General features: G+C 44.6%; 1 protein-coding gene across 1 annotated transcript; it reads left to right on the forward strand.

Annotated features, from left to right (window-relative positions):
- The first annotated feature begins 7,513 nt into the window (after positions 1–7,513).
- CYCS (cytochrome c, somatic) lies at positions 7,514–10,240 on the forward strand. The gene is made up of 3 exons (XM_067562041.1): positions 7,514–7,652; positions 8,484–8,660; positions 8,887–10,240. The coding sequence occupies exons 2-3, from the start codon at positions 8,492–8,494 to the stop codon at positions 9,033–9,035; spliced, it is 318 nt and encodes a 105-aa protein (XP_067418142.1). The 5' UTR covers positions 7,514–7,652; positions 8,484–8,491; the 3' UTR covers positions 9,036–10,240.
- Positions 10,241–11,913: the final 1,673 nt, after the last annotated feature.

Genomic DNA, 11,913 nt, shown 5'->3' on the forward strand with positions numbered 1-11,913 from the left:
CATCTTAGAAATAAGAGAGGTACAGAGAGGGGCAACAAATATAAGACTTGAAGGGGTTATTTACATACCAAGAGAGATTTTAAAAGACTGGGATTCTTCATTTGGAAAGAGAAGAACTAGTTTGGTAAGAGACATAACATACTTGATACAGAAAAGACCCATCAGCCATTCCTGTAATATATTCTCAGTCCTATAATGAGAAGCCACAGGACCTTTTGCTTGGTGAAATTAATCAGATCAAAGGAAGTACATTATAAACAGTGTACTAATTTACTTGTTTAAACTTGCTACTCGGGATACTATTAAGGCAAAGATCTTAGCAACATCAAAAAAGGATTAGACACAAATCCTAGGAGCATAAGAACAGCATCTGCAGTTCTAATCGATTAATTAAACAGTCTAAGTGCTATCAGCCCTTGTGCTTCAGGAGATAAGCTGATCATGGGCAGATTAAGAGCCCACTAAAACATCCAGTATTGACCAGAGGCAGGCCTGGACCATAGATCTGTTCTGATATAGCAGTTCCCACAGTACCAGATTCACAAGACAAAATGAGCAGTTAATTTCGTAGCCATGATATTGAAACACAACTCTAAAACTGTCTGCCAGGCAGACAGATTGATCACAAATGTCTCGTTATGGATTAAGGGCTCAATCCACAAACTGCCACTTTAGGTACCTACATGCAACATTTAGGCATCACTGAAATTCACAAAACAAAAAACCAAGAAACCTAAACTGCTACCTAACTATGGAGGGGCCTACATTTCTGCTGATGGTCATGCACAAAGCTGCCTAAATCCTGATGCCGTCAAGCTACTTGCAGTTCAGTGCCCTGCCTCACACCGAAGCCCCAACAGGATTCTCAAAGCACACCTCACTTATCCTAAAGTTAGCTGGGGGAGACCAGGTCAGGTAGGAAAAGAAAGAGTCTGCGTGTGCATGCCCAATAGTTAGAGCATTCAGTTGGGATCTGGGAATCAATGTTTGAATGCCCAATCTGGAGCAGGTGTTAAACCCATCTCTTCCACAGCCCAGGAGAACACCCTAACTATAGGGTGCTGGTTATTGTAGGCTGATGTGCTCTGTCTCTGCTAGAACTTGCTTCGGCACCTAATTTCAGGCGAGGGTTCACAGCTGTGAATCTTGAATGGTGGGAGATTCCTAACTGCCTGAGCATTTTCTACTGGCTGGTTGAGGCATCTCCCTGTTCAGCTTAATGGCTTCTATGAGTCCCTTTCTTAAGCTCCTAGTTCTCCCCACAGGATGATGCATGGGGAGTCTAGCTGCCTAACTTAGGGCTGAGAATTCCACTCTGCAGCAGATCCCCAGGAGTTAGGTATTGGGGTGCTTTACGGATCTAGCCCCAAATCCTGGAATTAACATATAGCAAGTGACTGGACTGTATGGAGATCTTGGCAGTAAGGAATCTCATCCTCCTGCTTAGGCCATTCCACAGCTGCTACTGCATCCTCAGCGCTGCAATTGGGTAGCCAGGGGTTCTCAAACTGGGGGGTTGGGACCCCTCAAGGGGTCATGAGGTTATTATGGGGGGTTGTGAGCTGTCAGCCCCTGCACATGCCATGGCTGACAGCCAGAGTCCTTCAGAGCTGAGTGACCAGAGAGCAGCGGCTGCTGGCACCCAGCAGCAGCGCAGATGTAAAGGTGGCAGGGCATGGGGGGGATGGTGGCAGGGCATTGGGAGGTAATTGCTTTTTGGTGGGGGGTCATCACAGCCTGAAATATTTTCAAAGGGGGTCCTAGAAAAAATAAGTTTGAAACCCCTGGGCTACACCTTTTGTGCCACTCCTCTGCAAGCGAGAGTGACCTATTGATGTGTCCCTGTGCATCCACCATGTCATCCACTCAGCCTCCAGCTCCAAGCCCTTTGTATGTTGGCACAGGGAGCCTCTGGGGAGCTCTGCAGGGCAGAAGAGGTATGGACACCAGCACAAAGTCTCCAATACTGCACCGTCTCTCTTTCTGCAGCAGAGCAGCACTGCTTCTGCTAGGTCCTGGCCCTCCCTGGCAGGGAACAGGATTTGGTGCTACATATGTCAGTGGGGCTGCTTCGCAGAAAATTCTGAGGTCAAGTTCAGGCTTCTAGGGTGTTATTTTTAATGACCCTTACGTGAGTCGTAGCACCAGCCTTGTGCTCTTATTTTAAGAAATGCCTTGCCCAGTTTAATACAAGTACTGCAAATTTTTTACAGATTACATTTGATTAAGATAACATTATATAAGGAGACCCAACCATACAAATCTCCTTACAAAGGAGACTTAATTTGAAGCTTTTCTCAGGGGTAGGTTGATGCATTAGAGCAGTGTTTCTCAATTAAATGTGGCCGCGGAACCCTTTTTAACTTCTGCGGGGCCATGCGATATCCTCCGCTGAAAAATCCGGGACATCTTCCCCTTTTCGGCGGCGTGGTATCGTCTGTTTTCGGCGGCGTTGTCAGCTGTTCGGCGGCGCTGTCAGCTGTTTTCGGCAGCGCGATTTCAGCAGCTTTCGGTGGTGCGGTTTCAATTTTTCGCAGAACCCTGAAATTCATTTCACAGAACCCCAGGGTTCCGCAGAACACCAATTGAGAAACACTGCTTTAGAGAATAATTTGACAGCCAAACTGTTCTGCTACAACTACTTACAATGCTATAAATTAGACTTACTTTAGATAATACTACTAAATGATAAAGTGATAGGATAATAATCCCTGACCATAACAGATCTGCAGAGGCACTTATCACAACAGGAGACAGTTATCCTGTCTGAACAGCTGATTCCAATTATTTTATCCATCAGCAAAAATTATTGAAAAGTAAACTGAAAAAGTGGCAGATCTGACCAGATTGTATTGTGCCCTCTGATGGATGGAATCAGACCTGCTCAAGCACTGGTGACTATTATTAATTATTTGTATTATATACCAGGACCACATTGTGCTCGGCGCTGTACAAACAGAAAACTCTAAGACCAACCACAATTTTTTGGAAATCTTGGATCAGATCCCAAAATATCATGACTGGCACTGAAATCATGAAATTTAAAAAATATTAATGTGGATTCCTTTTTATTTGCCCTCTTATGTTTTTGAGCCTTTAGAGTTCATATTTCCAAGCTTTCCTCCACATCCAAGAGGGTGAGAAACATATTTTTCTTTTTTAAATGAAAACAGAGGTTCTCAAAAAATCAATAGATTTCAGGAACTGGAGATTTAAGAAAGATACCACATAGCAAGATACTCACAATAAAATTATGGGAGTTGGCAACACTTGATTCAGTTGTCTTCTAGCAGCTGGCCTAAAAAGAGAGTATAACGTGGTTGCTATTGAAAAGTTGCATTCTGCAGAGCTCAGAGGACAGAAGCACTTTTCTGTGTGTGACTGAATCATAGGCCTTCATAGAAGCAGTTTCTTTTTTAAAGTAAAGTATCTGTGATACTCTTATGAGATATTTTTAAGCAGAAGCAACACTTACCTATTTTTTTCTACTGATCACATAGTCAGCTAGGAACTACTATTATCATAGAGTGGGGTAGGGAGATATATTTTTTTAATTACCATTCAGTTAGGAAGGGGGGGCCTCATCAAGAAAAAAAAAAGTCTATTCAACACCTTGTTATTTAACACTTTCCAGGTTCAGGTTTTTTACTACCAATTTTTGTCACAATCTTCCTCTTTCAAAATGGCTGCAGTTTTAGTCACATTCATTAGTAAATAAGTATCAGCAGCAAAGTGACCTCAACTTCTATATGAACCGTATTTAACATTCTGTATACATTATCTGCCTTGGTACTTCTATGGCCCTTATCACCATACTAGCTGAGCTACTGCCTAATGTTAATGAATGTCTTTGTGAGCTGGGGAGCTGAAACAGTGGAGACCAACCAAGTCTGAGCTGCAGCAGGGAGTAGTGGGGCTAAAGCTAGAATAGCAGACACCAGCCATGCCACAAGTAATACCAGAGCTGAGCGCAGTGAGTGGCTGGGAAGATCAAGGTGGGACCCTGGGCAGCGAGGGTCCAACGGAGGGAGACATCACCAGACAAGAGGGCCTTGAAGGCTGGACTCGGAGGGGGAGACGTGAACACAACAAGAGGGCCAATGCTGGGGGGAAGGGTCCTGCCGCCGAAAGCCTGAGGGCATGTAGCCACCACCAGAGCAGGTGTGTTACCCGCGATATCACTGCAGTGCAGCCAGGTTCTGGGAAGGAGGCCTGGGGCTTGTGAGGAACAGACAATGAACTTTTCCTAAGTTGCAGAGACTTACTCCTTTAACCTTTTCCATTTGTCCCTTATTTTTCTTACTGTTGTTGTTTAATAAATTGTATTTGGTTTAAACTTAATGTAGTGATCAGTGGGGTCATGGAAGTGACTGGTGAGGAGAGAGTACCCTGGAGAGGAGACACCCTAGCCCCTATTCTAAGTGACCACGACAAGACTGGGGGTTAAGCCTTCCAGGAATCCTAGGCCCATCCTTACCGGTGTTATGAGGACTCTGCCACATGGGAAAGTGGAAGAGGAGTCCTTGAAGTCAGGCAGGCATCTGGGTAAAGGGAGTTGGGGCAAGGACTCAGATCCTTTCACTATCTGATTCCATCAGGTGAGTACAGAAGCCAAGAGCGTTCCCCCACAATAAAGGGATCATTCGCCCGCTTACATGTGGCTTAATGCTGCAATGAGAATCATAACTGAAACATTAACATCAGCACCCATTCAGTGGTTGTCCACGCTGGCACACATACTGCCAAACAGAATCCAGAGAAGAACACACAGCTTGTGGCCTATTTGAACTTGCCATTTTATGAGGACCTCTGGTTCCTTTTCGGGACTGGACTAAACAAAGCTCTTAAAGCATCTTCATTCAAACCTGAGGCACACTGGAAAGGATTCTGGGATAATGCTATTGTCCTAAACAACCACCAGATTACCAACCTCATTTAACAACTTCCAGGCTTCAAGCTACCCCCAGAAACAATGGTCTGCATTGGACCGTTTCAGAACATTGTACAGCAGATGCCGTCATCTCTTACACCTTTGAAGATGACAGACAATGCAAAATGTAACTAAGGACTCCAGACACAAACAATGAACCACATAGTAAATCCCTGTCCACTTCAGTCGTTTGCCGGTAGCATCTCAGACTTACACACGCCACTTCCAAGGCTCCTCACTGGCTCACTAATCTGGATTTGGCCATTTGAACATTGCTAATTACCTCTCTGACCATATGAAAAAAAACTTCCACTGTAATTAATGAAAGTTAGGAGCTGAAATACCTTTCAGGATCTAGGCTAAGGAACCAGAAATTTTTCTTCCTACAAAATTTGGGAGATGAGTCTGTAATATGTATTATTATATAAGGTTAGTGTAGATTTTACTTTGCATGGTCTGATTTTTTTATTGAAAGATTCCTATAGCAAACTCAACTTGTTGATATTACACAACCTATCTCGTGTGTTTTATGATGAACAAGAATAGAAAATATAGCATGCATGTAATGAAGCCATGTTCATTATTTAAATTTTAGTTTCTGCATCTCCATCACTGCCAACCTCTACCATTCAAAAATCATGAATCAGGACCCAATAAATCATTAGGATGGCGTTAAAATCAGGATAAAAAAAAATTTTGAGGTCAATTTTATTTGCATTCTGGTTGGTTTTAAATGTTTAAGATCCATTTGTGTCATGTTTTCAAGCTTTTTGTCACAATGATTAGGGCTACAAAATGTTTTTGTTTTTTTAATTAAAACTGAGATTCTCACATAATCATGATTCCACAAGCTGTCTTCAAGAAATACACTGAATATCACAAGACTTGGCAACATTGATTGACCTTTTACTTTAATTTTTCAACCTTCATGCTGTATGAACAATATTTTTTCTTTTAATTTCATTTCCTATGTCCTTAAAAACGGAAAGGGCTAAAAACACCCTTTAAGCTGCTTTAAGAACATATAGTGGTATAGAGCTTTAAGCTGCTCTAAGTCTCTGAGGTGGACTGATGCCCAATGACATCCATTCAAAAGTTCCCTCTTCTTTGTTTGCCTAGGACACAGTCCTCAAATATTCCTAACTTATTTCATTTCCAGTGTGTTTTGGCTCTAGGCATAGATAGGACATGCACTTTGGTAAACATTACACTGAGTTTAAAAGTTAAGCTGTTTCTGAGTTGAGTGTGGAAAAAGTGTGGCAATATTTTATAGTAGAAATGCTTTTTTAAAAGCTTTTCTTTAGTTAACTCAAAAGAGCTGAAGCAATTTTTGTTTAAATAAGATTTTAAATTCCTTAGTGTAGACACCAGCGTTTCAAATGAATTTGCCAGAGATCAGCATGTGAAAATGAATGCCCTGATTCTCCTGTCTTGCACCATGTGTGACCATTTGGACCTCTGCAGAGCAAGTGTGAAAAACTGCAGTTTTTTCGGATTTAGGTTATGTCAACCCTTAATAACCCGTAAACTACAGCTGTGCCAGTGTAACGCTTCAGTGTTGATACTTATTATGGTGACAGGAGGGGTACTCCCATTGCTGTAGATAATCCACCTGCACAAGAGGCGGGATCTAGGTCAACAGAAGGCCTACACCTAGGGTTAGGTGGGCTTAACTACATCTCAGGGGGGGTTGGAGGTTTCACAGTCCTGAGAGCTGCAGCTACGCTGATGTAACTTTTCAGTGTAGACCAGCCCTTAGTAGTCTTTTGCACAGATGTAAATGACACAGGCTGGATCTACACACAGAGTTGCACTAGTTTAACTCCAGGCAGGATTTTAACCCAATGTAGTGAAATCGAGGCAACTCTGTGCCTGGCCTCTGACATTGATTTCAGTCTGTCTGGCTGCAACCTCATCCAGCCTAACCCCTTTTGGTCCAAGGGACGCCTTGCCACAAACCAGCGCGCGTGGGTTTGGCTCAACCACGGCATCCAAACCCTGGCAAGTTTGTCCTGTAGACAAGCCACAGCCTGCAAGGCAGCGCCCAGGAATCAGGACCTAGGCATGTGGAGTCTGGACCACGTGCTGCCGGGCTAGGGCCAGGGCCAGGGCGGTACCGGGGGGATCCACCGCTCACACTCCCGCTCCCTCAAGGACTCTTGGCGCAGCAGAGCAGAGCAGAGCTGAGGGCGAGCTTCGCTCCTCTCCCGCCCCCCGGGAGGGATTCCCCGCTCGCATCATTCCTTAGGCTCCTCCCCTGGTCCCGTCAGTAGGAAGAGGCGTCACGTGACTTTCGCCCCTCCGCCCACAATTGAGGCCGCAGCCTCACCTTGCACCGTTGACCTTTTGCGTGTCACTCTTGTACGCGTGCGCAAAATCCCCCCCCCCTCCGTTCCTCTTACGTATTCTGACCTACGTCGTGCGCCATTTCGCAACGAGAGTAAGGCGGCGGCCGGCCGGGGCCCCTTGGAAGCCACCTACCCTGCTGTTCACGCTGTGTGACGTTTGTCCTGACGGACACGCAAAGCGACAAATCAAAGCTTCCCAAGGCGGCAGCCGGTTGGCCAGCGCTTTCGAGCGGGCAGGCCGAGTGCCGAGGCGGTTTGGTTGCAGTGGCACCGGCTACATTAGGCTCGGGTACGGCGTGCCCTTGGGCTCAGACGGCAGCGAGCGTGGTGGGACGGTGACAGTCGCAGTCGGGGAGGACGGCGAAGGCCGGCAGGTGGGTGCTGCGAGGGGGTTCCCGGCGCTCTTGTCTCCGCCGGAAGGGGCTCGGGGCGGGGAATGTGGCTCTCCTCGGTGCCTGACCGCGAGCGCCGTGTCCAGCTCCTGCCGCCCCCCAGGGCGGCAGCGTGGCCCAGGCGGGAAGTTCTCCCCGGCCGCGGGGAGGGGCCCCGGCTCCAGCGCCGCGCACAGCCGCAGAGGCCGCTTCGCGCCCTCCCGGGTCCGGCTGCCTCCCGCTGACCGGCCCGCGCCGCTGCGGCCCAGCGGAAGTGCCCTTCCCATCCGCCTGTGGGGCCCGGCCGCCGCCAAGGTCAGGCTGAGGTGGGCGGCGCGGCGCCTTCGCTCTGTTTCCCACCGGGACCGGGACCCTTCCCCCGAGCCTCCCCGGCCACGCTGCGGGGCTGCTGCTGCTGCTGTGCCGTAACTGGTGCGGCTGGGCTCGCAACGCTTCCGTGGAGCGGTTCCCTTGCGGCGCCCCGCAGCCCCCTGCGGCCTTCCCTGCCTGCCGAGCTTCTCGGGTCCCCTGCGGCAGAACTTCCTGGACGCTCCGGGGAGCCGTTTCAGGAGCCTCCCGTGTCGCGCCTGGGTGCCCGGGAGCGCTCTGCAGACAGCTGCTCTCCGGTCACAGCTTGTTTCCTAGCTTCTAAGTCCTGAAAGCAGCCTAAGTGGTGTCCAGCCGTTCTCGTGGGGGCTGTGGAATTGAGTTTGAGGATTTTTAGATGGCTGGATCCTATCCAGAATGCTCTCAATTAAGACTATAAACGTGTGTTCCTGCCTTTTTCTAAAGGACACCAAAAACAGCCTGACCTTGGTATTGTTTCCTTTTTAGCATTGAAAATGGGAGACATTGAGAAGGGTAAGAAGATCTTCGTTCAGAAATGTGCACAGTGCCACACAGTTGAAAAGGGAGGCAAACACAAGACTGGACCCAACCTGAATGGCCTATTTGGACGGAAGACTGGCCAAGCTGAAGGCTTCTCTTACACAGAAGCAAACAAGAATAAAGGTAAAACTAAAGTTACTCTTCCAGGTTACATGGGAGATGTTGCCTTTCACTCAGTTACCATTCTACATCTAGCTGCCAATGACAGTAGTTATATAAGTATTATATTTGCTTTGATTAAAAATGTTTGCCTTTAGATAAGTGATTTTTGAGGGATAAGTTAATTACTTCAAATGTGTAATTAATGGCTGAGCTTAAATCTACATTAACGACTTTAATTGTTTTTTAGGTATCACCTGGGGTGAGGTTACACTGATGGAGTACCTGGAGAATCCTAAGAAGTACATCCCAGGAACAAAGATGATTTTTGCTGGCATTAAGAAGAAGAACGAGAGGGCAGATTTGATAGCATATCTCCAAGATGCCACTTCTAAGTAATAGTTATTTGCTGCCTTATTTATTTCACAATGGAGAAGGAAATGGAAGGGTCTCTCTGATGGGATTAGTTTTAAATTTTCTATTTTTACATGTACTATATGAAACCTCTTAAAATCTGTCTCATCAGCCAGAGAATGTTGGTCATCGATGGTTGTTAAAGTACATTTGTTTGGCAGCCATAATTTATGGGAATACATGTAAATTGGATTGGGCTTGAATGAGTACAATTATGTTTTGTGGTCATTCCTGATCATGCAATTAAAAAAAAAAAAGAAAAGGATGTTTTGTGCTTCTTCATTCTAAAGAATAGAACTAGATATTAGTCAGTAGAATGATGGCTCTGAGATAGGCCAGCTCTTCAAAACACAGAAGAGCAGTTCCTTGGCATTCCCCATGCATTCTCTTCTCCTCCATTATATCTCTCCCCACAGAGAATATCAAACAAGAGACTTAATTTGACTACAATAGTTAATATAGCTACATCACTGAATAGGGAGACATTGTTTTCTTTTAAAGTAGGAGCTAGTTATGCCCTTGTTTTGATTTCATAGCTCTACAGACAAAATGGGCAAAGTACCCAGCTTTGATAATGTTCTCTATTGGAAAACCTTATCTGGTTTATGCAAATTACTCTGAACTTCATTGTGCATGATATAATGCATGCCGTCTTCAAAAATGTCTTCCTCATAATCATTGAAATGCACTGCTTCATAGGACCTTCTTAAAGAGATAGTTAACTTCAAACTGCTCAGTGCCTAGTCACTGTCTGTAGATGTTGGGTATCTGTTATGTTCCCTGAAAGAAGGACCCATCCTGTTGTAAAAAGTTATTAACAATTTCTCTGGGAGTTGGCAAAGTACAAAGTAAAAACTGGGCTTGAAGCTATGAGCAAGGACTCTTATCTAGTGAATCTCTCATTAAAACCACTACTCAATTGGATAGAGGTGCAGGAATTGCACTGGCAGGACTGAAGAGGGAAATTAAGTCTTCATCTGTGCCTCATTTTAGTAAATACTATTACTTGCTCACTTCTGAAAACTGATCTTGCACAGTGTAAAATGAAATTGTTAAAAATTTCAACTTTTCTCCACAGACATAACTGAATTGTTAGGATAAATGTATTTATTGTGTACCACCACTAAGAGATACATGATGAGTTTAAGTGTACTTGATCCTATAAATTAAAAAACCTTCCCAGCATACTACTTCCTGAATGTCTGTAATTATTAACTGAGAAGTGATGGGATCGTAGCTCAAAGGTGTGTGACTGCACTATGGTACTAGGCTTCCAGGAAGCAAGAGTGATAGAGGTTCAGCATCGGGGGGTGGGGGGAGAGGAAGGACCACTAAGGGGTTTCATATGAAATAACTCATTGTGAAGAGGAGGTGTCTGGAATAAGGTCTGCCAGCTGTCACCAAGGCAGGGCAATATGTTTTGATTGGGAGGCCTTTTTTCTCCACAACAACCAAGTGATGGATTTACTTTGCAATATATTTTAATGTAGTCTTCTGATGCTTTAATTCCTTTTGGTTCATGTTCAAATTCTGTATTTTCCCCTTTTACTTATCTTACCATGATCCATTCCTAAGTTTTCATGGAAAATAGTTTAAGTAATAATACTCCTTTAAAAAAAAAAAAAAAACCAAACCAAAAAAAAAGCTGACATCTTTGATGCTAAAGGAAATGCTAATAGCATTAATGTCTGAGAAGCTACAGCCCTCCATTGCTGGTCTAAGGTAAGTGTGATTACCTATTAATGTTGGTTTAACTTTGTACCTGCTAAAGAATTATTCAAGTTTAATGAAGCAGGAGCCTTTTATGCACTCAGCTACCAGCTAGTAGCTTATAATAAGTATGCAAATAAGACTTTCTGCTCAGTAAAGTGGGAGTGGTTAGTGGGATATTAGAGAACTTCATCTACAGCTATGGGAACATTAACATGAACTTTATTTAAAATACCTGCAATTAGTAATCACTGAATACTAACTTAGTGTCTAAAAAAGACAGTGGCCATGTACACTCTCCACTAGAGGTAGTGTAGCTCTAATAGATCCATTTTAAGACTCCTCAAATGCTCACATCAGCTTTCATATTGCTGCTGAAAGCACACTATTTGCCATCTAGCTAGGTATGGTTAGCACTCAATACGTAGTATGAATGCATCTCCAACTTCTATGAAGTTATTTTACATCACATCTGAGGGAGGGAATTATTATACCCATTCTACAGATACTTAGTAACTTGCTCAGGGAAGCCTGTTAGAACTAGGAATGTATTCCAATCTCTGCTTTGCCTACAGACCCATTCTATAAAATACTGGAAGAGTCCCAAAAAGTATTTTAATGGGTCTGTAGCTCCCAACTGTGCACACCACTCTGTACACACTCCTGAGTGTTTCAGCAATAAGGCCTAGTCCTCTGCAGTAAGATGGAACTAAATTCTACAGCAAATGGGCAATGTGTCTGAAGGGTCAGGTATATTCAGAACTAGTGCTTTTCTTGGCAAACTATGGAAAGGTAGTTGTACAGCATCCTTTGTCTTAAACTACTCAATTGCACTTGAACTGCTTGTACATTTTCAATATATTGCAGACTTTTGCACTGAAAATGCAAACCTGTATTGTTAAAGTTGTTGGGGAGAATTGGAGAAAGCTGGCAGTTTTGGCAGCAATGTGGGAGACAGCTGATCCTTTTGATACTAAGGAGGAGGAGGATGCATCCCCCACAACTTTCCCCACTTTGGGGAAGATGTGGGTGGGCTTAAATTAATGGGTGGACGGATGGGCTTGAATTTCTCATTGCATCTCCTAAACGCACTCACTAGCAAATCCTTCACCTCAATTCTGCTAGAAGGTGACCCACCGTCTACTGATAATTC

This window comes from Emydura macquarii, unplaced genomic scaffold, assembly GCF_026122565.2.
Source record: "Emydura macquarii macquarii isolate MOO-44397 ecotype Brisbane River unplaced genomic scaffold, CSIRO-AGI_Emac_v2 contig_2422, whole genome shotgun sequence".
NCBI lineage: Eukaryota > Metazoa > Chordata > Testudines > Chelidae > Emydura > Emydura macquarii.